The sequence below is a fragment of the Telopea speciosissima genome, chromosome 1 (genome assembly GCF_018873765.1).
Source record: "Telopea speciosissima isolate NSW1024214 ecotype Mountain lineage chromosome 1, Tspe_v1, whole genome shotgun sequence".
Taxonomy (NCBI): Eukaryota; Viridiplantae; Streptophyta; class Magnoliopsida; order Proteales; family Proteaceae; genus Telopea; species Telopea speciosissima.
Window position 1 is genome coordinate 81,948,396 of NC_057916.1, and position 27,218 is coordinate 81,975,613.

A 27,218-nucleotide genomic window follows, 5' to 3' on the forward strand; every position below is an offset into this window, starting at 1 on the left:
TTGGTTCATCACGCTCGATTGTGATTTTTGGTGAAGGATTCTGCAGATGCTCCATCTTCGATCACACCTTGCACAGTCAGAAAAATCAATGTTGGTGTTGCTGCAGATTTCGTTGGAGAACTTGTATCTGGATTTATTTTTATTTTATTATTCTTTTCATTTATTCTTTATGTAATGGTTTGTAATTAAATCCCCCATCCCCTTTGTTCGATTTGTTCTTCCCTTTGTTCTCGATCGATCGCGGTAGCTTTGCTCCCATTGCGGCTTTGCGGTCGATCATCCGTGTTGTGTTGCGGTGGTGCTGGTGGGAGTAATAATTATGTTAGTGGTACTCATGTTAGGTTTCATTCTCTAGAATTCTCTTCAGTTCCTCCTCGCGGCGTGGTTTCATTCCATCCAAGGTTTTTGATTTTGATTTGATGGCAGTCACATTTTGGGGTTGCTTGTAGAGGAGGAAGAAGAAGAAGAAGGAGAAGGAGGAGAAGGATGGTGATGGGTTTTTTTATTTTTTTTACAATTACCACTCCAGAAGGGCATTTTGGTCTTAGAAAATTCGTGACAACAGCATACTATCACGACTAACCCCCACCGTTATGGAAATGTAACGGTGGGGGTCAGTTAGTGGTTAGTATGCATCAGAGGGGGGTAACAGTTGTTTGAAAGTTTTTGGGGGGATAATAGTAGATAGTAAAGATTTTGGGATGGTAATTGTAAAAAACCCATATTTTTATCATTTTACCCTTTTATCCATATTGTATCATTGATCCAGTATTCTTACCCCCCCCCCCCCAAAAAAAAAAAGTATCATTGATCCAGTATCAGTTTGATATCGGTGTCAACTTATATCAATTCCTAAAATCCTGGTTTAGGGATGTCAATTTCGGACCTGAACCGGGAACTTGTCCACTAAGAACCGGACAATCCATCCAATAGTTTATTGGTCCGGTTCCAAATCTACTGATAAGTTAGTGGTCTGATTTTAGATCTACCAATTAGGAACCGGTGGAGTCGGAACAAATATATATCTTAAACCTGATATATTATATAATTCTTAAGACTCAAGGTCATGAGAGCTAAGGTCAAACCCTTTATTTTTGTTCTCTTCTAATTTTGGCTGTTAACTTAATAATAACATACCCTAAAATAATCCTAGTTTATGAAGGATGTGGTGTTCTTATTTATTAATTAGAGCAAATTACTCAGACTTCCCCTGACCTTTTTGATAATTTAGGAACCTCCCCTGAACTTCGGACAACTACTCAAACCTCCCCTACTTTTCAAACTTGGTTTCATTTAACCCAAGTCCGTTAGTTTTTTAATGCTAGGTAACAGATAAATTTGAAAAACACTAAAAAACTATTGCAATTAGGAGAACGAACAGTCATGTATTTTTTTTTTTCCTTGAAAATAGAGAATAAAAGAAAGATGACCCAGACGAATAAGTAGAAAAATATTTTAAAGGTAATTTTGAAATAATGCATATCCACTCTTAAGTATGGTAAAAATACTCGTCTCTGTGCCTGGTTTTATACACACAAGCCATTGGAACTTGGAAGTCGAGATAGATTTCTCTTAATTGAAAATTGATTATGGGATCAGCACCATTGATTGAATCCACAAAAACCCAAACAACCAAAATCATACAGCTTGAACATACCTCTCATTTGCAATCCCTATTGTTGAAAGAGTGACCCAATACAAGAACATTATTTATGAGGCAAGAGTAGAATAAAAAATCTACTGAACCAAGCACAAATTCCTTCCAAAAATTTAACCTACATTTCTAATCATAAAATTAGTTCCCATTGCCACAAAAGAAGAATGCTAATGCAATATGTCACTGTTGTACCTCACAAATGGGCCTTTTCCAGAGCGAACATGGTTACGTACGTCTTCTGATTATCTATCTTGGTAAGGAAAGAGCTGAGAATGATGAAGAAGACGGAATCAAAAAGGGTTAATGTTAGGCTCTTTTAAGGAAGCCTTTGCCTCAATCTAAAAGAAGGGGTGTGTGGGTTTAGTCCCACATCGGGTGTGTGTTGTGTATATCTGCCTTCTCCGGTCCTAAATGTCGATTAACCTTTTGAGATTGGTGTGTGATTTGTATGAGTACACTTTCATAAAAATAAAAAAAAAAGAGATGTTTTTAGGAGAGATAATCGTACACACGGTCACTAGCTTCCTAACCATACTCTCCATAACCACCCTACTGCCCATATAACATTCCCTAACTACATGTGATAACAGAGCATCACATATATGAGACCCACTTATTACATGAAATAATACCTCATAAGCAATAACACCACTTACAGCCCCCCCTCATAACCCACAGCATAGAACATAACCATGTAAACAACAGCGCGCAGAAAGATAAATTAACCAAGTCACATGATCACTTAAATTGACTAGAAAACTAAAATACTACTACTTAATACCGAGAGACCACGATAAAATCATCATCTTCGAGAACTTGTACATCTCTATCTCCCACAAAATTCTCACGTCCAAGTTGGTTCACTATACTCACAAATTCCACCCTCCTTTCTCTAGGAAGAGGTAAATAAGGCAACCGAAACACGGGCTTGATCACACCAAGCTGGGCTAGAGCTGTGTTCACGCCAATGGGGTTAGGCTCATGTAACAACCACTTAAACAAAGGTGTAAGCTTTGAATTCAGAGAAGGGTTCTTGCCCTCAAACATTAGCTCCCACATCAATCGAGGAACCAAGTTGGAAGAAATAGAAGCCACTCCAACAGCCCCAAACTCCCACCTTGCGTCATGACACTCAATGTCATTCCCAGTCCATACCACGATTCCCTCATCAGTGTATTCTTTCACTCTATTGTTGCCCACAGTCTCCTTGACACCAGCCATGTTAGCATTCAAGGCAATGGTGTGGATAACAGAAGGAGGAATATCTTGACCAGTTCTAACTGGAACATTGTAGATAATGGTAGGTCCCATGGGAAGAACGGCCTCAAAATGAGCAACCAAAGCTTCCAAGGATGTCTTGCAATAAAAAGGATTGACCTGAAGGGCAGCATCCATTCCAACAGCAAAACCATGTTCAGTGTCATTGATTGCTTTACTTGTTGAGTTGCTTCCGGTGTGTCCAACCACCTTAATCAATCCGCCACAACAATCAACTGTGTGCCCAATGAGCGTGATGTGTTCATCCCAACTCAACAGTTCCCCTTCACCCGTTGAGCCACCCACTAGCACACCATCAGCACCACCTAAAATTTGCATATGCAACATGGCATCGTAAGCTTCAAGGTCAATTCTGCCATCAGGTAGATATGGAGTCTTAATGGCAGCCATTAATCTAATTGACCTTATCTCCTCTACCGAACTCCTGCTGCAATTAAAAGGATCGGAACATTTTTAGCTTGAAACAAAATAAGCATATCAGGAAAACACAAAATAATAATTCATCCAAAGACGACACAAAAGTAGCGGTGTATAATCCAATCCTAGACTTATTTTTAATAATTAAAAAAAGGAAAAAATTACATGATTAGCTACTTTTGGGTTTTTATTTACAAAACTGTCCACCCTATGTTTGAATTAACAAAACTAGACAAAAACAAGTTTAGTTTTACAAAACTAGACAAAACAGTGACTCTCCTTCCTTCCTCGACAGTTCCCCTCTGAAATTTTTTTTTTTTTTCCCTCTGTTATTTGGGGTAGCAGAGAATGGCGGTGGCTGAGAAAAGAGTAGCGTTGCAGGGAACTGAGGATACCTGGGTGAGAAGGCAATCACAAGGATAAAAATGTCTAAAAAAGTCAATTTGGGAGGGAGAGAACACTATTTTGTCCAGTTTTGTAAACTTTAACTTGTTTTTGTCTATTTTTGTTAACTCAAACATAGGGTGGACAGTTTTGTAAATGAAAACCCAAAAGTAGCTAATCATGTAATTTTCCCTAAAAAAAGCCCATTTTGGTGATGAATCTGCATCAACCCTCCCCCTCTCGCATCACCGATCTATCAGAAACCAGCCAATACTAGTGGATATCAATAAGATATCGGGCTGATTGTCCAGATCACATCAGGATTGGCAGTCATCGATCCAGCCTCCGATACCGGTCTTTAAAACTATGGTTACACCTCAAGACTTCAAATGGGCAACAAGACCCAAGTGTTCTATTAATGAATTAGAGTCCAAGAGAAAAAATTAAAAACATAAAAAAAAAGGGGACATATTTAACAAAGTACTATGGAAAAAGTATAATCAACTCAAATGTATAAATTGTCCCTCTTAGAAATATACCAAAAATCCAACTACAAGAAAACAAAGTTTGGATGTGTAAGCCAATTTGATTCACACAATCAAATTAAAGAAGAAGCCATCAACTAACATAAAAGAATAACACTTATTCAAAATATAAGCAATCAGTTTTTTCAATGAATTGAGATGAAAAAAGGGCGAGTCTTGGTGCAACGGTTAAGTTGCACTATTGCAACCTGTTGATTGCGAATTCAAAACTTGGAAACAGACCCTGCTGCGAAGCAGGGGGTAAGGCACTGGGACTCACTCTCTTTTAATGAATTGAGATGGAAAACATACTGGAAAACTAAAGGCTCAATCCCAATCCCATTTATAGGAGATATGGGCTGAGAAGAGTTATACAATAGAATATAAAAAAAAAATCAAGAACTGTAAAAATTAAATAAAATCTCAAGTTCAATATAGAAAGTGGTTAGTGAGAATTGGTGGTCGAGTATAAAACAATCTAGGAGAGGATTCTGTTAAATTTATAATTAATTACCTGTTTTTGAGCTCAAGACTGTGCATCGGAAGATGGATATCCTGGTGAATGGCTGCTTTTGGAGAACACCGTCTTACATTCCTCCTGTTTATTGAACAAAGAAAGAATTTAGTGCAGTTCTTCAAGTTCTAAACATAAACAAGGCAAATGGATCTTCTTCAGGAAAAGAGAGAGAGAGACCTCTTACGGTTACTGGTGCCTGCAAAATGCGGAAGCTGTAAGGTTGCCTCCCTTAAGCAAGCACTATAGCTCTTCAACGAACACATCTGTGAGACTAATTGAGAGCAGTGTTAATTAGATCCAACTACAATATTCTTTGAACACCAAACAACTCACTTTAAATAATAATCAGGCACTCAGACACTTCAAATACAAAAGCTAAATGTTAGGGCTTTACATGTACTTCCTGCAATTGAATTTGTTACACTCCACTTTTACAAATTGGGATTCGGTTATGCCTACTTAAAGGCATGCATTGCATGTTGCCATCGAAGAGTTACTCTTTTGAGTGTGAATAACAAAGTGGAAAGGTGGGACCCACCATATATGTAGATTGTAGGAAGTTGCAAACCCACAAGGACACGTGGCGCAGGCAATTAGTACTTTGGAAGGAACATGGTCCTGATACAAGGAAGGGTATGGAGGTGTTGGTTATGAGAGAAGTGGAAGTACTACCACAATCGCCGATGGAGCAATTATAAGAGGGAACGCGAACAAGAATGGACATCCAGCCAAACAGCACAACACTCTACAAAAGAGGGGGTGATTTAAGTTTTTCTCAAAAACCAGGGGGTGATCTGAGTTTCGTTTGCAAACTAGGGGTGACATGTAATTTACTCAAAAAAAATGAAATTAAAGTTAGGCTTTGGGAAATCTTACCCTCGATACCTCAGATCCGAATTGCAACCCCTAAAAACCCTAGTTACTGGACGAAGATCCAACTTTTCTTTCTATTTTCCCTGCAAAAATGAACTTGAAAATTACATTTTTTTTTTATTTAGTCAAATAAGTCTTCAAAGTGAAAGCTTAGATCTAAGATTGCCAAAGGTTGGAACACAAATCTGAGAGAGATAGAGAGGGACAGAGAGCAGAGAGATAGAGAAACAGACAGATAGAGAGAGACAAACATATATATATCCGGGTGTTAATTGGGACGGTTCTCAGTATTTGGCACAGATCCGTACCGGTACCGATACCAAAGGTGCCAATCCTAGTACCGTCCCATTTAGTAAACGGGACAAAACCTAGGTCCCGGTCCCGATTATTAATGGGATGGGATGGTATCAGTTCCTAACGGTTCTAGGCCCGGTAAAAAAGGGAGAAGAACTTTAATGGTTCTGAGATGGTTCGATTACTAGAAAGCAACTTAGAATACGAAATCAAAATGAATCTTATGGTTTTACTTCTTCATACTACCTAAGATCATATGTAAGCGTATCTAAACAACGTCTAAGAATTACTGATGACGAAATAAACAAGCTCATTATATGGTTTTATTGTCATCACAAAATGATATTATAGAAATAGAACTGAATATCCATTAGCTGAAACCTCTATAATAGAAAAAATATCACTCAAATACATCAAACTATAGTCATAAAACTTCAACACAAGAACCAGAAATATACCCTTTGAAAGAGTATTAATTATTTCGGTACTTTACCGATAATTCGGTATTAATACCATTGAGAATCCCGTCCCAGAACCTTCCCATCTCATTTATTATTCGATACCAAAATCATATCCCAATGTTGTTCCATTAATATGAGCCGATCCGATATCAGGTTTTAGCGGGACGATTTTGGAACGATTCCCGATTCTAGTCTCAAATTGACACCTTTTATATATAAATATATATATATATAGAGAGAGAGAGAGAGAGAAAGAGCATAGTACAAACTTGAGACAGAGTGAGAGAGAGCGAAAGCCACAGCAAAGAGCTAGAGAGAGACAGCGAGAGCAGAGCGAGAGAAAGAGAGAGCATAATGTAAATTTGAGACAGAGCGAAAGCGAAAGCGAAAGCATAGAGATAGAGAGAGACAAGGAGCAGAGAGATAGAAAGAGAGCAAAAAAGAGAGAGAAGAACGAGGTACTTGGCTGCAAGGAGCCGTTCTTTGCCGTTCTCATGAAGATGAAGAAGCCTCGAAGATCTCTTGAGATAGGGTTTTGATTATATGAATATTCACGACATTTTATACCAAGTTTTGTATCGATTTGAATTTCAAAGATCTCACTTTTTAGGTTGAATCTCTCTAGATTTTGTAAATCTTATGAATGTAATTCGCTTTTTCAAACAAATGGTTTTTTAAAATTAGATTCTTGTATCCAAAAAATTACACCTCTGTTTGATGTAAAATATTTGGGTTTTATCCGATTCTTAGACCATTGAGTGTCACAGTCAAAAAAGTTTAAATGACGAACGGGTTTCCAACTTTCCATTAAAAAACAACAAGCGTTTTTGTCCTACTACCCAAAAAACACAAGCATTTTTGTCCTATTACCTTTATCTTGAATATCCAACAAATCTGATGTTTTACTGTTCAACCCCTTTCTCATACCAGTTCATCTCCCACTAACCGTTTTTGTCCTAGCACTTTTATCTTTTCAGTGTTTCTCTTTGTAACAGAACAAATCATTTATAAATTCAATTCTATGAATTGGGGTGCTCGGATATTGGAGGATTATTGGTTGAATTTGAGGGTGACATTTGACACATTCCGATATAGGTCAATCATGATTCAATCCAATAATTCTTCAATTTTGAACAAATTTTTTTATTTTTTATATTCATTTATTAGGGAAAAGGTTATCTGAGCCACCGCCAGGAAGGATATCCTAGCATATACTCTTTCTATCTCTCTTCTTCATGCACGAAATGTATGATTGAATGAAACAATTCTGTCGCACCTCATAGGTGCACTCCTCTATGTCACTTGCTCATATAAATCTTCTCTTATTTATTTTTATAGGCCTTATTTTAACACACCCAAAATGGGAAATGCATTACTGGGTGACCAAAATATTTATAATGTTGCAATTCAGTTGGGGACTAGAATTTCGTGAATATATACACCCTAAGATCCCCAACTCACTTATTAAATTTATGCTCAAATAGGGTTTATCAAATGAAAAAACAAAAGATTCGCCATTTGAGGGTTGGTTGGGGGTAGGGGGTTAGTGGGGAATGGAAAATAAAACATTGGAAGTCCATAAATTAATAATTTTTTTTTCCTTCACTCACAGCGGAGGAGGTATTCTTTTATCGTGGGCATCAATGGGGTGAGATGTAGTGCCCCGAAATCTGAGTGAGATATGGGTGTTGGCCCTCGCGGGCCGCCGTGTGATAACGACAAGTCTTCCATCTCACTTACACTTACATCATTCGCAACGGATATTTAATCACTCAAATATCAACAATTGCAGCGGAAGCTAATTGTGTAACACTTCAAAGTAATTTTGACAAAGACTGAAATCTAAGAAAACCTCATTCATAGTACCATAGTCTCAAAACCTCTCACCTAAGTCATCATACAGCCTATATCATCATAAAGTATTACATCATGTTCTATCCTTCAAATTACATCAAAGTTACCGTCCATCTACCACCACATTGAAAATTCACTAAATGTCTCTAATTATGAAAAGAAGGAAACAACTAAGCATTATCTAAATCAAAGATCCATTACTTGGGAAGTATCATGCATTTTCCCCGACTTTCTTAACGCACTCTGTACAATGACACTCCATATGAACCTATTTTGTAGTTGTAAAATATTGAGGGATGAACTCAAGAAGCCCGTGAGAAGAATACAGTCATATCATGATACAAGAAACATGGATGATAGAATCTGAATATAGTATACATTTGATTATAGGTATGAAATCATACATAGCGTTTGAAAATAACACTGAAGACATGCTCAATGAAAATATCATTCATCTTGTAATTTTTTAAAACAAATCATTTAATTAATTGGGTCTGGTCATCATTGTGAATTACCACTCATACGTAGAAAGTGAGGTCATCATAACTGCCATGACTGTAAGGTCTACTCCTTATTCCATGCATCGTAACTTTGGGAAAGACCTTGATATAAATGAACAATGGATAGTCCATCTCTAATTCTAGGCATCGAAACCTTGGGAGGGACTAGTCTCATTGGTATATATGGAATACTCTACTCTTGATTCCAGGCATTGTAACCTTAGGAAGGGCTATCTCAGAATATACTATGTCTACTCGTAGTTCCGAGCATCGTAACCTCGGGGAGGACGTCTGTGATCTACTCCTGATTTCAGACATCTTAATCCCGAGAAGGATCACACTCTAGTATCTGTTCACCTCATCCAATACCTAAATCCCCTACTGGAAAGAGGTGGTAGTCACATGGGTTCTTTACCATTCCATTCCTTTCGTTTCATAACATTTCATTTCCATGAGTACATAACATTTATTTCTATCTTTCTTTCAAGTATTTCATATTAATCTTAAAATCTCATCATAAATAAAATCATGTGTTTATATATCATTTAAAACATTCTAAGACATATAATATAATATATTTCATTTAAATATAAATCATGATACAATGAAACATATTTAATCATAAAATACGGTAACACTCAATAATATGACCATATTCCACTCACCTTGCACTATATTCGTTGGATCTATGAAAACCCTTTTTGTCCCGTTTCTTGTGAATTTGTCCCCATCGCCCTTTCTATCTCGTTTCTTGTGAATTCATCCACATCACCCTCTCTGTCTTGTTTCTCTTGATACAAATAATGTTGATGTAAAGAAGGAGAAAAGAATGAGGGCTCAATTATTAATGAAGGGACACACCCATCAATAACCAAAGGTATAGATTAAAAATGAATTTAGATTTGAATGTTGAAGTTGACAGCCTTGACTCTTGAACCAGATCCATTATTAAATCTACCTATTCATCTAACCTCGTAATCCATCCTCCCCCTTTGTTGAAACCCCTAATTAGAATATACTATGTCTACTCTTTATTCCGGGCATCATAACCCCGGGGAGGACGTCTGTGATCTACTCTTGATTTCAGGCATCGTAACTCTAGAAAGAATCACACTCTAGTATCTATATACCTCATCTAATACCTAACCCCTTATTGGAGAGGGGTGGTAGTCACATGAATTCTTTACTATTCCTTTCATTTCATATAATTTTATTTCCATGAGTACGTATCATTTATTTCTATCTTTCTTTCAAGTAATTTATATTAACCTTAAAATCTCATCATATATAAAATAATGTGATTAAATATCATTTAATATATTCTAAGATATATTATATAATATATTTCATTTAAACATAAATCATGATGCAATGAAACATAATCATAAAATACGGTAACACTCAAAATATGGTGATATTCCACTCACCTTGCATTGTATTTGTTGGATCTATGAAAACCTTTTCTTTCTCGTTTTTTATGAATTCGTCCACATCACCCTTTCTGTCTCGTTTCTCTTAATACAAACAATGTTGAAATAAAGAAGAAGAAAACAATGAGTGCTCAATAATGAATGAAGGACCACGTCAAGGAACACATCCATCAATAACTAGCGGTGTAGATTAAAAATGAATTTAGATTTGAATGTTGAAGTTGACAGCCTTGACTCTTGAACCAGATCCATTATTAAATCTACCTATTCATCTAAACGTAATCCATCCTCCCTTTTGTTGAAAATCCTATTTATTACCATTAATATATTTTAATATAAAGCTTTTCTCTCAATGCTCTCACCCTTTTTGTCCTAAAATCCCTCTCCCCTCCTTAACGATCAAGACAAACCACCTGCTTTCCTTATTTTATTATCATTATCAAATTTTAATATAAAACTTATCTATATAATTCTTGGGAAAAGTTCTATGTCCCATGATTCTCTCTCGGGTGTAAATGAATAGTTGAAATCTGTTTCCGTATTCATTTAGCATTATCCGAATCCGTCCGAAAGTTATACGGATATAGATATGGATAGGTTATATCTATCCGAAAAGTTATATTTACATGTAAACGGATAAAATATCCGATCTGTATCCGTGTTCGTATCCGTTTAGCACTATCCGAATCCGTCCGATAGCTAATTGGATGTGGATGCGGATATAGCACTATCCGAATCGAATCCGATCCATTTACAACCCTAATTCTCTCTCTCCTCCCTATGGGAAAAGACACTGCTGCCCCCTTATTTTAAGGAGGAGAGCGATAGACACATGGGAGTGCTGGCGTAAGCCACACTCCCATACAGAAAACTTCTTCCCATAATTCTTTCCCTCTTCTCCAAAAAAATATAAAACTTCTCTCTCTCTCTCCAATCCTACTTATCTTTCTCCACCGACTTGCACAACAAATCTCTATCCGTGCACATGGGAATGTTCCCCCCTCTCTCCCTGGATCTTTATCACCTCCTGTTGGCTGCCCGGCCCAGTTCCCCAGTTCCTCTAATAAAGGGGAACTGAAATGACCTCTCTACCCATGCCCAAACACTCTACCCAGGTGGGATCTACCATCCCCCTATTAGAAGAACTGGGAAACTGGGCCGGTCAACAAACTGGAGGAGATAATTTTCCCTCTCTCCCTCTTATTCTTTCCCTTTGTAGACCTATGACCTATAAAAAGAAACCAATGACCAGTGTGCTATTAAATGAATTTGTCATTTAGCTCCAAATAAAATGAATTTGTCATTTAATCTCAATAAAATATAAAAGCATAACATAGCCAGCTATAACCAAAATTTCCTTATCTTATCCTCAGGTGGCAACGCCAATTCCTGATATCCATCGAAGCCTTCCCCGGGACATACTTAGTTGACAAACAAAAATAACATAAATGTTTTAAAAAAGCCGGGTATGACATGAGATGAGCGTCATAAATGGTGGAAGATATTTTCAATCTTCAATTAATAGAAGGAGTATTAATATTAGCAATTAGACCGTGGGTTTTCCTTCTCTTATGATGGAGGAAAATTTTCTCTAAAATTAAAGGGAAAGGTTCTCAGAGCCACTAGGGAAAGGTACTCTCGCTCCATATGAAATGGCTTGTTTAAGTATGATTTCATTCTATCACACCTCATTGGTGTGCTCCTTTACAACATGTTCAAAAAATATTCTTCCATTAGGAAATTAAAAACAAACGCAACCACATGAGGACCCACAACAGAACATTGCAATGTATAAAAAAAAGTGGGGGACGCGAATTATTCTTACAAAAAATATGTTATTTTTTCAAATGTCTCAAAATATCTATTCTATCATATGGACGTATAATATATCCATTCAGCCTGTTGGATAGAGAGGACATAATCTAAATTAGCCATGTGTCATTTCCATAATCTAATTCAATCGAATATCTCTGTTGCCGTATAAAAATGATCGGGCTGATGTGGACAAATCATTCCTGCAATATTAGGAAGCAAAGGGTATAAGAGGACTCAATGGAGGATGACCTAGACAAGTAAGCAAAAAAATATTTTAAAGGTATTTTTGAAATAATGCATATCTACTCGGAGCCTTGTGCACTGGGTACGGCCATATCCACTCTTAAGTATGGTCAAAACACTCGTGTCTGTTGACCCATTATTACTCTTTTCTTTTTCTTTTCTTTTTTCTTCTGCAAAGGGGATGTGAAACATATTTAAAGCAACTTATATGGTGCAGAATGTTGGGGAGTTAAGAGACATCATCATACAAATAAACTCAATGTGGTGGAGATGAAGATGTTGAGATGGATCAATGACAAAAGTAGAAAAGATAAAGTAATGAATGATAATATTAGAGCTAGTGTAGGAATAATTTTGATACATGATAAGCTATGAGAAATTCATTTGAGGTGATAGGGCCTCGGGATACTCCAATACGGAGGAGTAATTTGATTCAAATTGAAGGAAGTAAAAAATTTGTAAGAGAAGTGGTGAGGAAATACATGTATAGCTTAAGCCTTGTATCATATATGACTTCAAATAAAATGAATTGAAGAGCGAAAATCCATGCAACCAACCCCATTTAATTGGGATAAGGCTATGTTGTTATTAGTGGAATTTCTCTATAACCAATCATAGGAAGCACAACATCCACAATTTACCTGATGGTGATAGCCAGATGGCAATAACTTGTTTGACTAGTAGACGCATGTTTTGGCAAGGATTGAAATTGGCTACCTAATAAGAACACCAACGAGGGAAAAATGTGACAAGCACAATGTCTTAAACCTAATATATCATACGATTTGCCTGGTTTTATACACACAAGCCATTGGAAGCTGAGATATATTACTCTCATCAATTGAAAATTGATGATGGGATCCAACACCATTACTCCAGAACAATGCGATACAGATTTCATTATTATTACATACAAAGAAAGAGAGATAGAAGTTGGGATTTGGAAAGCGATATTAAAAGGAGTTTAAGAGGTTTAGATGAGATGAGAGAAGAAGCTAGGCAGCTTGAGCTCCTCTCCCTTGCAGGTAAGAGGAATATCTTGACCAGTCCTTGATTTTGCCTTCCTAATGTCATTGTGGTGAGAAACCAGAAGTTTGAAATGGGACTCCGCATAGGTAAAAATAGAGCAAGCCACAGATGTAATCAACACCTCCTTCCCAGCATGGGAGAGGAGATGATTCTTCCATCCCTATATTCTATTGCAGGCTTTGTTTTTAATCTCCTTAAACATTTGGGATTTGGAAGTCCCAAAGTCTGTAGGGAGACCAAGATATTTGGAGGGGCCATCATTGCACTTAACAATTCTGGGAAACCACTCTTGATCTGAGAGGGAGTGTTGGGACTGAATGTAACGTTGGATTTCCAAGAATTAATAGATTGGCCACTTGCTTCACAATATAACTCAAGACAAGTTTTGAGATTATGTTTTTCCTATAGGTTGACTTCAGGAAAAAACAGACTAACATCAACAAATAACAAATGAGATAAAGGAGGGATGCTATTGCAAACATTGATGCCGTGGATGAGATGTACATCCTCGGCCTTGGATAGAAGGAACCTAAGAGCCCTGAGAACATAGGATAAAAATAAACAGAGATAGAGGATCTCCTTATTGAATACCCCCTGATAGGAACAATTACTCCTCTATCCGTTCTATTAACCAAAATATTAAAAGACACAAACAAGATGCATTCCATGACAAGAGATAACCAATACACACTAAACCCCATCTTGAGAAGAACCTCCTTGATGGCACATATCACATCTCTATATTTATTGTGGGGAGTCCCATTAATTGAGTATCTGCCTCACTTCCTTGGGTGACTCATGAAGACTTTAATTCTATTGGTAGACGGAATCAATCCCTTCACCACAAAAAAAAATAAAACTAAAAAAAAATGAATAGGTATTAATCCATATGAGCCATGTCGAATGTTTTTTATCCTTAAAAGATATCAATTAGATACGATATTTTTATCATTTTAACCTTTTATCCATATTGTATCATTGATGCAGAATCAGTTTGGTATCAGTGTCGACTGATATTAATTCCTAAAACCCTGGGTTATGGGTGTCAATTTCGGACCTGAACTGGGAACTTGCCCACTAAGAACCAAAACCAATCTGCCCAATAACTTATTGGTCTGGTTTCGAATCTACTGATAAGTTATTGGTCCAATTTTAGATCTACTAATTAGGAACCGGTGGAACCAGAACAAATATACATCTTAAAACTTATATATTATATAATTCTAAGATTCAAGGTCATGAGAGCTAAGGTCAAACCCTTTATTTTTTCTCTTTTAATTTTGGCTGCTAACTTAATAATAATATATCTTAAAATAATCTTAATTTATTTATGAAGGAGCTAAGGTCAAACCTTTCATTTTTTTACTCTTTTAATTTTGCCTGCTAACTTAATAATAATATACCTTAAAATAATCTTAATTTATGAAGGAGCTAAGGTCAAACCTTTCATTTTTTAACTCTTTTAATTTTAGCTGCTAACTTAATAATAACATACCTTAAAATAATCTTAATTTATCAAGGTTGTGGTGTTCCTACTTATTAATTGATACAAAACAATAAGTAATATACACTAGTTTTGTGATTTGAAGGGAAAAAAAAAAAAAAGAAGCATATCTCAAATGATTGAAATTAGTGTCTTATATCATCAGGATGTCTTATATCACCGGGATATAGTCCACAACTATCAATCGCCAACGAAAATTAGTTACTCAATCAAAATATCTTTTTTTTAATAAAAAAAAAAAAACTCATATCCATATCGTATCATCCACATTGGGCACGGCCAATACCAATTCCTAAAACCCTGTGGCATTAGCTCTTACTAAGATGGGTTCCAACTATTGCAATTAGGAAAACGAACAACCATGTGTCTTTTTTTCCTTCAAATAGAGGACAAAAGAAAGATGAACCAGACGATTAGGCAGAAAAATATTGTAAGGGTATTTTTGAAATAATCCATACCCACTCTTAAGTACAGTAAAAATACTCGTGTCTGTTGACCCATTACTATTCTTTCTTTTTTTTTTTTTTTCTGCGAAGGGGATGTAAAACATATTTAAAGCAACTTGCTTGTATGGTGCAGAATGTTGGGGAGTTAAGAGACATCATACAAATAAACTTAGTGTGGTGGAGATGAAGATGTTGAGATGGATCAATGACAAAACTAGAAAGGATAAATTAATGAATGATAATATTAGAGCTGGTGTAGAAATAACTCTGATACATGATAATCTACGAGATATTCATTTGAGGTGATAGGGCCTTGGGATACTCCAGTACAAAGGAGTAATTTGATTCAACTTGAAGGAAGTAAAAGAGTTATAGGAGAAATGAGGAAATACATGCATAGCTTAGGCCTTGTATCATATATGACTTCAAATATAACTAATTGGAGAGTGAAGATCCATGTAACCAACCCCATTTAGTTTAGTTGGGATAAGGGGACAAGGCAATGTTATTAGTGAAATTTCTTTATAACATCCACAATTTACCTGATGGTGATAGCCAGCTGGCAATCACTTGTTTAACTAATAGACACATGTTTTGGCAAGGACTGAAATTGGCTACCAAACAAGAACACCACAGAGGGGGAAAAATGTGACAAAGCATAATGTCTTAAACCTAATATATCATACGATGTGCCTGGTTTTGTACACACAAGCCATTGGAAGTTGAGAATTGAGATAGATTTCTCTCAATTGAAAATTGATGATGCGATCCAGCACCATTGGTTGAATCCGCAAAATAAAAATCTCCTAAACCAAGCAACAAAAATTCAAATAACCAAAATCAGACAGCTTGAACATACCTCTCATTTGCAATCCCTATTGTTGAAAGAGTGACCAAATAAAAGAACATTATTTATAAGGCAAGAGTCATAAAACTAGTTCCCAAACCATAAAAGAAGGATGCTAATGCAATGTCACTGTTGTACCTCCCAAATGGGCCTTTTCCAGAGCGAACATAGCCATGTAAACATCAGAAAGGTCAACTAACAGGATACCATACTTAATACCGACGGACCACGATAAAATCATCATCTTCGAGAACTTGCACATCTCTATCTCCCACAAAATTCTCACGTCCAAGTTCCTTCACTATATTCACAAATTCAACCCTCCTTGCTCTAGGAAGAGGTAAATAAGGCAGCCGAAACACGGGCCTGACCACACCAAGCTGCATTAGAGCTGTGTTCACACCAATGGGGTTAGGCTCATATAACAACCAATCAAACAAAGGTGTGAGCTTTGAATTCAGAGAAGGGTTCTTGCCCTCAAACATTAGCTCCCACATCAATCGGGGAACCAAGTTGCTGGCAACACATGACACTCCAACGGCCCCATAGTCCCACCTTGCGTCATGACACTCTTCGTCATTGCCACACCATACCACGATTCCCTCACCAGTGTACTCTTTGATTCTATCGTTGCCCACACACTCCTTGATACCAGCCATGTTAGCATTCTGGGCAATGGTGCGGACAACAGCAGGAGGAATATCTTGACCAGTCCTAGATGGATTATTGTAGATAATGGTAGGCCCCATGGGAAGAACGGCCTCAAAATGAGCAACCATACCTTCCATGGATGTCCTGCAATAAAAAGGATTGATGTGAAGGGTAGCATGCATCCCAACAGCAAAACCACGTTCAGTGGCATTGATTGCTTCACTTGTTGAGTTGCTTCCGGTGTATCCAATCACCTTAGTCAATCCGCCAAAAGATTTAACTGTGTGCCCAATGAGCATGATCTGATCTTCCCTGCTAATCAGTTGCCCTTCACCTGTTGAGCCACCCACTAGCACACTATCAGCACCACCTAAAATTTGCATATGCACCAAGGCATCGTAAGCTTCAAGGTCAATTCTGCCATCAGGTAGATATGGAGTCTTAGTGGCACTCATTAATCTACTTGACTGTATCTCCTCAACCAAAGTCCTGCAATTAAAAGGAACATTAATCATGAAACAAAATAAGCATGAGTAAAACACAAAATAATAATTCATCCAAAGACACAAAATTCGCAGTGTACAGGACTGGTAAGATTCTTACGGTACTCCAATGTTTAATGAACTTTTATCCTGTTCAATTATCTACATTTTTCTCTATAATAACTTCTTCATTCCTCTCTCTCATTCATTTCCTTGTTAATTCTTAAATGGCTTTGGTCCTCTCATTTGTAATTATTTCGTAAGCAAAGCTATTTAATATTTTCATCTTCCTTTATATAGAATATTCATGTACAATATGCTTTTTAGATGTCAACATACTGGACAACCAACTGCTCCATACTTCACATTGCTGAACGCACTAGATTTTTTATTCTACTTTCAGGAGGAAATTCAAGGTTTGTATGGACCATCTAAACAAACATTAACATCAAGCAATATAACTTGGCAGACTCAATAAGAGCAATTCAATTGCATCAACATCAAGAAACTTTAATATCCGTTTAAAAATTTATGAAGAATATTGGTGCAAACATCGGAACATGTTATGGTCTAGCTGTTACAGGTCTTAGAAAATATAGGCAAGTCTGTCCAATCTTGTAACTTCTGTTTCATTTTACCAAGTATCCCCGGGTAAAAAAACTATCGGAACCACATGCTGAAATTAAAGGGAGACGATGATGCAGATCAAGAGAGGTTCCAGCACAAGCATTCATGCCGAAGCAAGCCCAAATCCTACTCTATTGGGTTAAATAAGGAGCCTAATGGGTCATACAAGGCCATGGGCTTATAGTATTTTTATGGTTTCTATTGTAATGGCCTATTTTGAAAGCCCATATATGAGGGATAAGTGGTCCATACGAATTTAACTAGTTAGTTGTATCTAGTCTTCTAAAGTTGTGAAGCCTCGCGGATGTCAGTAGGTAAGTTTCATTGTTAGTTGTGAAAGATTTTCAAAATGTAAAGTTCATTAATTATCTTGAAAGATGTCTCAATGTAAGTCCTTGGAAATGTACATACCATTAAGTCTAGAAGGAAATTCCAATGAGGATCTAGAACCCTTTCAGCCTCTCTATAAAAGGAGCTACCTGTAAGCATTTGAAATAAAAAATTGAATGAAATGTGGTTTTTACCATTCTTCTGTGGGAGAAATAGTTGTAGTGAGATGCCGGGGTGGTTGGTGAAATACTAGCCTAGGCTATGGGTGAGACTCTTCAAGTTTTATCCCTTTTCTTCTATCTTATTTCCTCTATTTTGTCTCTGCAATTTTAAGTGAGTATATGTAGTTTATTTCAATTTAGTTTCTGCTGTTCATATGGGTTATCTGAGGACAACTTATTGCTGATCATTCGGGCATCACAGAACCTGAGTTAATACTCATATACTGTAGTCAAAACAGACCAGTGATACCCCTGTTTACAATAACTTTAATTTGTTTTGGACTTCTCTAATCAGCAGTATCTAGTCTATTTTGAGTTCTGAAATTTTCTCTTAAATCTGATCACTTTTGGGTGCTGTGATCCTGTTATCTTGGACTGGTTCTGAACTTATTAGAAGGTTCGACCACACTCCATTAGACGATCGACTAGGAAATGCACAAGGGCACTCCCTTTCAGCCACATCCAATGGACCAATACCATGTCTCATTCAAGCGTCAAACATATGCCAAAAATGTTATCATGAGTAACAGTTAGATCAAGTAAAGAGTTCAGACATAAACATGTCTCAGTAATTAAATTTTGCCGAAGTCAATGTCTAACCCCCGGTATCCATGTATAACACGGCCTTGTCCATGTATATGTACAAAGGAGAGATATCGACTTGGATCTCTTTAGGAACAGATAGCAGTGAGACCGTTCTGTGAGCAATCCTGCCCCAAAGCTTTAAACTTAGATGGGACATGAAATCTCCATATAGATTTAAAAGGGTATGGTCCCAGAGGGTGATAGTGATCCTCAAGATAAAATAAGTTCCACAGGGCTTTCAAAAAAAGATCTAGATTGATGTGAAGCAACCACTAGAAGTACGAATCCAAATCTTTGAATCCTGCTCATTCTCAATAAGGAAAACATCCCGAAGGCACTCAACAAGGAACTGAACAATGTCAACCTCAAAATCCCCGAAGCAACCTTTTGAACCCCAGGTTCAAGCTCATGCCACTATCTGACAAACAAAAACAAACCTCAATAGGCTTGTTCCTGGAGCTATATACGGAATAAAGTTTTAGGAAACCCATCATAAGGGTGGTCTGACCCATAAAATGTCCTCCCAAAACCAGATCCTATAACCCCTTCCCTACATGATATCTGATACATGAAGGGGAAAAAGGAAGCACCTAATGTATATTCTTCCAAGGAGCATTAATGGTCAATCTAGGAGGGAGGTTGGAATCCCACCAGCCAAAGTCATGCTGATGTAATCACAATATGCCAAAGGCCAAAGAGCCTATTTCTCCCTAAGAAATCAACAAAGCCATTTCCCAAGCAATGAGAAAATTTTCTTGTAAATACTGCATGTATACAACGCAAGTATGGCATTTTTTTTAAAGACAGCATGCCCTACATAGCAATCAGTACCAAATGACCGCTATCTTGTTATTTTTTCTGTTCTCTTGAACATTTTTTTGCCAGTTTGCCCAAAAGGAAATCAATACCAATAAGATGCACTACCCATGGTTTCAAGGATTATGCGTAACTGACCGGATCAAAAGGAGATCGGTGGTCACCAATTGATGCAGGGGTGAAGGAGCTGAAAATTTATTTCTGCAAAAAGAAAAGGGGCATCAGGCCCCCATTGAAGGTCTAGCTCTCGGCTAGGTGGTCCATCCCAATTCGTGGGCTTATTAGTTTAGTTACTTAAGTTTTAAATTGAGTTGTCTAAGTTGATTTGTTAAGTTTCCTAGTTAAACTATGTTTTCTTTTACTTAGACAAGGATTTAGTTTTCCCATTCAGAATAGGAGTAACCTTGCCGCTTTTCTATTTAAACTTTGTAAGAGCCAAGGCTCCTCGTGATTGAGACTGAAGTTTTGCTCTGCAAGTCCTGAGAGAGTTAGCATGGCGTAAGGCTATTCAGACAGAAGGAATCTGCTAGGTACTTGACCGATACGCCAAAAGCTCTGAAGCTGATGGAACGCGTTCAATCAAGCCCTTTAACCTATCCCATACTAGGCTGGCCCAATCTAGCGCCCATACACTAGAGTGGCCCCCATTAGGCACATAACAGAATCTGATCTGGTTGGCTGGGAAACCTGAGTTCTTCATAGTTGTTCTCATAGTCTGTCTTATTTCACTCCAGCTACTGATTTCTTCTTCTTATCAATTAGCACACCTGATCATAGTTTTAATAATTGGGTTTCTATCAGTTTATATTCTCAGATCTGTGGTTACATTAGATATATTATCCTGTTAATTTAAAACCCCTTAACCCCACCTTTGTTAACCTGCGGCACCTCTGTTTTCATTTGATATTTCAGCCTAAATTCTTTGCAACCGCAGGCTGATCTGGAGATCAGATTGAGCCCATCTTTTGGGGTTTTCAAGGGCTGCCTAGGAGTAGAACTCGGCCCAAGTTTTGACTGATTCTAAGGTCTTTAAACTGCTGTTACTTAAAAATCTTCTATTTCTGCAACTTCTCTATTTCATATTTGATTTTTTTTTAAATTACTTTCAATCTAGCCATCTGATTGATCTCATATTTTGGGGAATGATTTAGACTGCTGAAAGGGAGATTCGATCCAAGTTTCAATTTGTTCTATTGGTTTTATCTGATTTAATTGAGTTCCATTGATTTCTGGTTTTCACCTTCAGATTTTAGTAAACTTCTAGTTACTTTAAATTTGACCGTTAACTCAATTCCATCTTTTGAATGATCCCTATTCTCTATATTTGTGATTGATTCCTAGAATTTGACTCTCATGTGGGAAAGTTGAACTTTCTGTTAACTATTGGGTTGGTTATCTGAGTTGGGTTAGCTTGGGATCTTAATTGGGTGGTTATTCTATCAACCCCTAATGTAGTCCTAGATAGGTAGGAGACCTACTAGGAGCCAGACAACCAGGACCTGTACAACTGCTGGTTTGATTGGACAGGTTTGAGGATTTAGGTCAAATTTAGAGTTAGGTTTAGGGAAATGGGGGTAAGTCTTATATGGTAAAGCTAGGCAGGTGTAGGGGAGTCTAATGAACTAGGTTTTAAGGGTTTTGGATGGGTGGAAGTAGGTTAGATGGATCTGGGCAGCAACTAGGATTAAGGTTTTGAAAGTTGGAAGATGATGGAATCTAGGATAAGAAATCAGGTGGTTGAATGGGCTTAATATTTAGGTCGAGTGTGGGTAGAGTTGAGGGGAATATATGCTGAAAGTTACAGCTAAATCAGATGGTTAAATCTGGAGTTATGGAGGTTTCCTAGTAAAGATAGGAGAGAGGGATAAAAGTGTAATTTCAGACAATCGGCTGGGTGGATGGTACTGAAATTTGGATTGAGTCTCTCTTAGGGTTTGAGGAAGATTCGATCAAAATTTTAACAGGTTCTAACGGTTAGATTTGGCTGGGCAGAATTCTCGCGAAAATCACCTTACATATGACCTTCTAGAAGGGAAGAATAATAGTTGCAGGTTTTAGGGTTCTAATGGATCTATGGTATTAATGGTGGATGAGGAAGGTAGTAAGGATTGAGTATTGGCAAGGGGGATCGATGGGGGTTAGGTTAGAGGATTAGGAGAAGGGAATGATGAATAATGCGAAACAATTACTTGGAGTTGCAGGTCTTCAATGGCAGCAGCTTGTAGACTAGAAGCAGGTCCTCCAGATCTACAAGATGCAAGGAGTCGATTGGAGATCCACCAATCCCTCATAACAGATCCTCTCGGTCTACAAGACGTAAGGAGTCAACTGGAGATCCACCAGTCCATTCACTTTGTTATGACTCACAAGGCAACACTCAACAGAGCAGGGCAGCAGCAGCAATGACAGCAAGCAAGAGTTTTTTTTAGGAAAAATTTCACGGACACCCCTTGTAAGTATACAACATATCACGGACACCCCAAACTTTGGCAAAATATCAACCTACCCCCTGACATTAAGCACAGTTAGCATCCAAAGTTAAAATGTCCATTTTACCCCCCTTAGTAATTTCAATAAAGTTAAAACTCTTATCGCATCATCTTCCTTATTCTTACCGTTGGAGCTTGTTGGAGCATCTTTGCCAAGGGAGAATTGATGCAAACCATTTTGGGCTACCACCACCTGCGCCAGCTCCAGCTCCGGCGACAATCAAGTGCGGCAATTTATTCTCCGGCAACACTATTCTCAGGGCAGGGATATCATTGGTTGATTGGGTAGGAAGTACAAACTTTCCAAAAACAACTCTTACTAGAATTAGAAACTAGCCTAGAAACAACTGGAAATTAGTCTAACAAACCTGCAATATAACTTCTAGAACCTTACTAACATAAATAGAAACTAAATTGCAAAACCAAAGTAACTCTAGGCTGATAAGTTGCTGTTGTTGACTCCTTTTAGAAGACTGCTGCAGAGGACATGGTGGGCTTCAGCACCAGGTTTAAGAAGTTATAATGTGGAGAACAAGTGGTATTTTGGCAAGATACAACTGAAAATACTTTGTTGCAATTGAATCAAGGGTTTTGGAGATCTTCAATGATAAATTTGCACAATATTTCTACAGCCCCATCCACGCCACCCCACCCCATCTCATCTCATCTCATCTTCCTACTTTCATATCCTACAAACAAGAAGTAACAATGAACTAAAAAGCTGGAGGCATAACACCCCAAGTTCCTCTACTACCCAAGCATGTGCGTATGTATAACTGCTATTAGATGCTGAAGGTAGCAAGTTCTAATTTGAGAGAGCAGCCATTTAGATTTGTCAATTAAAAGCTACTCTGTATCCAACCATAAGGTTAAGTAGTCATGAAGCTAGGAAGATGAATGCTCTGTCACTGAAATCCTTAGACTGTTCTGCATTATGCAATTCTGGTCTTTGATTGATGTGAGTCTAGGAAACCCTAAAGCCCATAAGGCCAGCAGGTTACGAGCCCTTTATTGAGGTATGAACGAAAATTAGAGAGAAGGCTATCGAATAAGAAGAGGAGCTTAGGATAATAGGTTTCTGGTTTAAAATCCCCCTGCCTATAAATGAATAGCAACCACTTAAAAAAACTGTTCTATCATTGGAAATCTCAAATCAGAAACTCAATACCCTGAACTCCAACTTAGAGAAACTCCTGCAAAATTAGAAGTTGCAGCACCTGATAACAACTAAAAGAGAAAAATTGTTTACTTATTCATCCTTCAGATTACACAAGCGGGATTTTATTCCTAATGGAGCTGTATGCCTGAATCCACAAAACCATATTTCAGAAACTTCCATTCCAAATATGGCGTCGATTGCCTAGAGAAGTTCCCTGTTCTTGCGTCTTCCTCCTTCAGCCCAGCAAAAACATTGGAAGAGAATGGTGTGCCCAGTGAAAACAAGGTGGTGTTTATTTTGGGGTAAATTTGGGGTTTTACCCTTAAGGGTATTATGGTAAGTTCATCTTTTTATAAGGGTAATTTGGTCATTATAAAAAAACTAACAGCAACTTAACTGCACAGACCTAACAAAGTGGACTAAGTTGAAACAAAAACATAAATTAAGGGGTGTTTGTGATATTTTTCCAAAGTTTGGGGTGTTCGTGATATATTGTATACTTACAGGGGGTGTCCGTGAAATTTTCCCCTTTTTTTATTAATCAAATTCATCTTCAATACTTTACCCCCTTACAACCTTATATAAAAGACTCAAAAATAGACTCCTACACTAAAAAGGAAAGGCCTAACCCAATCCTTAACCTGGTAACTTAAAAAGACTAGGAAACTAAAATAGACTCAAAATAGAGTCTTAATCCTGCCCAACTAAACAACTAAAAGAAAACCTAATAAAATCACTTAAATTGAACCACTGGTTTCAATTTATTCAATTTAAAACATTAAAACATGAAAATAAACTAAGTATAGGGCTAATCCCGTATGCAACTCATGTACCCCAACTTCAAGCCCATAAAAGTGGTCTATTACATAGAAAACTCATGGGATCAAAGGCCCAACATGTATATAACTATATAACCCAACCCTAGACTTATTCCTAATAAAAGAAGCCCATTTTGGTGATGAATCTGCATCAACCCCCCCTCGAATCACAAATCTATCAAAAACCAGCCAATACTAGTGGATATCAATAAGATATCAGGCTGATTGTCCAGATCACATCAGGATTGGCAGCCACCGATCAAGCCTCCGATACCGGTCTTTAAAACCTTGGTTACACCTCAAGACTTCAAATGGACAACAAGATCAAGTGTTCTATTAATGAATTAGAGTCCAAGAGAAAAAAATTAAAAACATAAAAAAAGGGGGCATATTTAACAAAGCACAATGGAAAAAGTATAATCAACTCATATGTATAAATTTTCCCACTTAGAATTATACCAAACTCCAACTACAAGAAAACAAAGTTTGGATGTTGGTTATAAATTTATATTCAATTTTTTCAATGAATTGAGATGAAAAGAGGGTGAACCTTGGTGCAACAGTTAAGTTGCACTATTGCAACCTGTTGGTTGCGGATTCAAAACTTGGAAACAGACTCTCCTGCGAAGCAGGGGGTAAGGCTGCATAAATTTGCCACTCCCAAACCCTGCAGTAGCAGGAGCCTCATGCACTGGGACTCTCTTTTAATGAATTAGATGGAAAACTAAAGGCTCAATTCCAATCCCATTTATAGGAGATATAGGCTGAGAAGAGTTATACAATAGAATATGAAAAAAATCAAGAACTGTAAAAATTAAATAAAATCACAAGGTCAATATAGAAAGTGGTTGGTGAGAATTGGTGGTCGAGAATAAAACAATCTAGGAGAGGCTTCTGTTAAATTTATAATGAATTACCTGTTTTTGACCTCAAGATTGCGCATTGGAAGATGGAAATCCTGCTGAATGGCTGCTTCTGGAGAACACCATCTTACATTCCTCCTGTTTAATGAACATAGAAAGAATTTAGTGCAATAATTGGCATAGTTTTGTAGCTAAACATCAGACACAACCAGAAACCCCCCCCCCCCCCAAAAAAAAAGAAAAGAAAGGGGGGGGGGGGGTTAAAAAGCAAATTTCCTCCAATAAAAAGTTAAGTAGATATTCCATCTATTCCCCCAGCCCAAACACTCAACAATTTAAGGTGGGACATAAGCATCATAAAATAAATTTTAGAGGCATAATGAGTATACAACAGATGTTTATTAATTCAGATATAGGAATGTTAATCAAAATGAATAGATAAATAATGAAATTGAACCACCTTCCTATCTTTTTTATTAGACTAACCATATTATAATCTGAAATTTGCCAGGAGAAAAATTAATAACTGTTGGGGTTGGGTGTGTCTTGTATTCAGCGGATTCACATAATTGTAATTGGTCTGTGTTTGTAATTGGGATGGGTTTTGGACCAATTACATGTACGGGAATATAATTGTACTTATGTCGGGATTAGGGTTTTGGGTTTTCCTATATATTGTCTCTATGTGGAAAACCCTATGAACAAGCAAAGGAGAACACTTTATGAGGTGGAGAGGGGTGTAGAGAGTTTTTCAGGAAATAGTGAAAATCTTTAATTCTCTCGAGTGGATGTAGGCAACCTTGCCAAACCACGGTAAATTCCTTGCATTGTGTGTGGTTGTTTGCTTGAGTTCTTCCTCGTGGTTGCGCATTCATCTCCAATAATAACTACATTCATCAAGTTCTAAACATAAATAAGGCAAATGGATCTTCTTCAGGAAAAGAGAGAGAGAGAGAGAGAGACCTATTATGGTTACTGGTGCCTCCAAAATGTGGCAGCTGTAAGGTTGCCTCCCTTAAGCAAGCACTATAGCTCTTCAATGAATACATCTGTGAGAGTAATTGAGAGCAGTGTATATGAGATCCAACTACAATATTCTGTGAACACCAAACAGAACATTAAGATGGTATTATAATAGTAATAACAATACACTCCAGCAAAGTAAAAAGAATTAATAATCAGGCCCTCAGATGCTTTAAATCCAAAAGCTACATGTTAGGGCTTTACATGTACTTCCTAAAATTGAATTTTCCGACAAATTTGTTTTGTAAGAGAGTGGTAAGAGACAAAAGAAGAATGGAACTACTCTAATAGATAATGGAAGCTTAGTTGTAATGATGGGAAAATGAAAAGAACAATCAAGTAGGTAGTGGTTGTGGAGTTAGAGCAGGTCCGAACATCGTTGAGGTGGTGTGCAGTAAAACAGAGAAGTCAACTATGTCCATGTGAAAGAGCATTACAGTTTCCACGAGTACATCCGATTTGATAAGTTAAACTAAGGAAGAACAACTACAGAACTATAATTTTAAGCAAATGCAACTTAGAAGATGAAGCTGAAGTGTTTTCAGGATATTCATTTTGTAGGTACAAAGAGTCAACCCTCTACAACATGTCACAAATATAAACAGGGCAACAACAACGCGGTATGGCATGGAAAGAGCCCAGTACCCTTCAAATGAATAAAAGAGGAACATTTATAATGCCTTTTTGCCTAAGGAAAGGTATCACCTTCGCATACTTGATAGCAGAGTGAGAAAAAAATTATCATTAAACTTTATATTCTCGCAGGCATTGCAAGAGCAAATGCTAACTATCAAGATACATTTTTGAATGTCTTACAGGCAATAAACGAGAAATCATTTACCATTTTAGGCTGACTCCTTCAAATATTAGGGATGTTGATCCAATTCCTGAGCAGGAAGGAAAAAATGAAAATCTTGTCAAATCTACACAACAAGGACGACCGAGAGAGAGAGAGAGCGAGACAGAGAAAAGCAAAGAGAATGAGATAGCGAGATAGAGAGAGAGATGAGATTCAAGCATGAACATTCTTACCTTGAAGGGCGCAGTTGCAGGTTTGCGGCTCGTCCTCTTCCACTTCTCT

The 27,218-nt window shown here is 37.3% G+C and overlaps 2 protein-coding genes across 2 annotated transcripts; both read right to left on the reverse strand.

The window, feature by feature from the left end:
* Positions 1–2,431: 2,431 nt before the first annotated feature.
* LOC122660281 (4-hydroxy-tetrahydrodipicolinate synthase, chloroplastic-like) lies at positions 2,432–5,099 on the reverse strand. Its single transcript, XM_043855520.1, has 3 exons — positions 4,955–5,099; positions 4,775–4,858; positions 2,432–3,359 (listed from the first exon to the last, which is right to left on the reverse strand). The coding sequence occupies exons 1-3, from the start codon at positions 5,038–5,040 to the stop codon at positions 2,432–2,434; spliced, it is 1,098 nt and encodes a 365-aa protein (XP_043711455.1). The 5' UTR covers positions 5,041–5,099.
* Positions 5,100–16,280: 11,181 nt separating this feature from the next.
* Positions 16,281–26,230, reverse strand: LOC122661472 (4-hydroxy-tetrahydrodipicolinate synthase, chloroplastic-like). Its single transcript, XM_043856873.1, has 3 exons — positions 26,078–26,230; positions 25,169–25,252; positions 16,281–17,213 (listed from the first exon to the last, which is right to left on the reverse strand). Exons 1-3 carry the CDS (start codon positions 26,161–26,163, stop codon positions 16,286–16,288), a joined length of 1,098 nt encoding a protein of 365 aa, XP_043712808.1. The 5' UTR covers positions 26,164–26,230; the 3' UTR covers positions 16,281–16,285.
* Positions 26,231–27,218: the final 988 nt, after the last annotated feature.

Bases quoted from the DNA above. Each gene is read 5' to 3' on its own strand.
- LOC122660281 (XM_043855520.1), bottom strand. From the start codon at position 5,040: ATGTGTTCGTTGAAGAGCTATAGTGCTTGCTTAAGGGAGGCAACCTTA. The intron at 4,859-4,954 runs GTCTCTCTCTCT...TTCAATAAACAG, and splicing joins GGCACCAGTAACCGTAAGAG to GAGGAATGTAAGACGGTGTT. The intron at 3,360-4,774 runs GTAATTAATTAT...TAATTGCAGCAG, and splicing joins AGTCTTGAGCTCAAAAACAG to GAGTTCGGTAGAGGAGATAA.
- LOC122661472 (XM_043856873.1), bottom strand. From the start codon at position 26,163: ATGTATTCATTGAAGAGCTATAGTGCTTGCTTAAGGGAGGCAACCTTA. The intron at 25,253-26,077 runs GTCTCTCTCTCT...TTCATTAAACAG, and splicing joins GGCACCAGTAACCATAATAG to GAGGAATGTAAGATGGTGTT. The intron at 17,214-25,168 runs GTAATTCATTAT...TTTTAATTGCAG, and splicing joins AATCTTGAGGTCAAAAACAG to GACTTTGGTTGAGGAGATAC.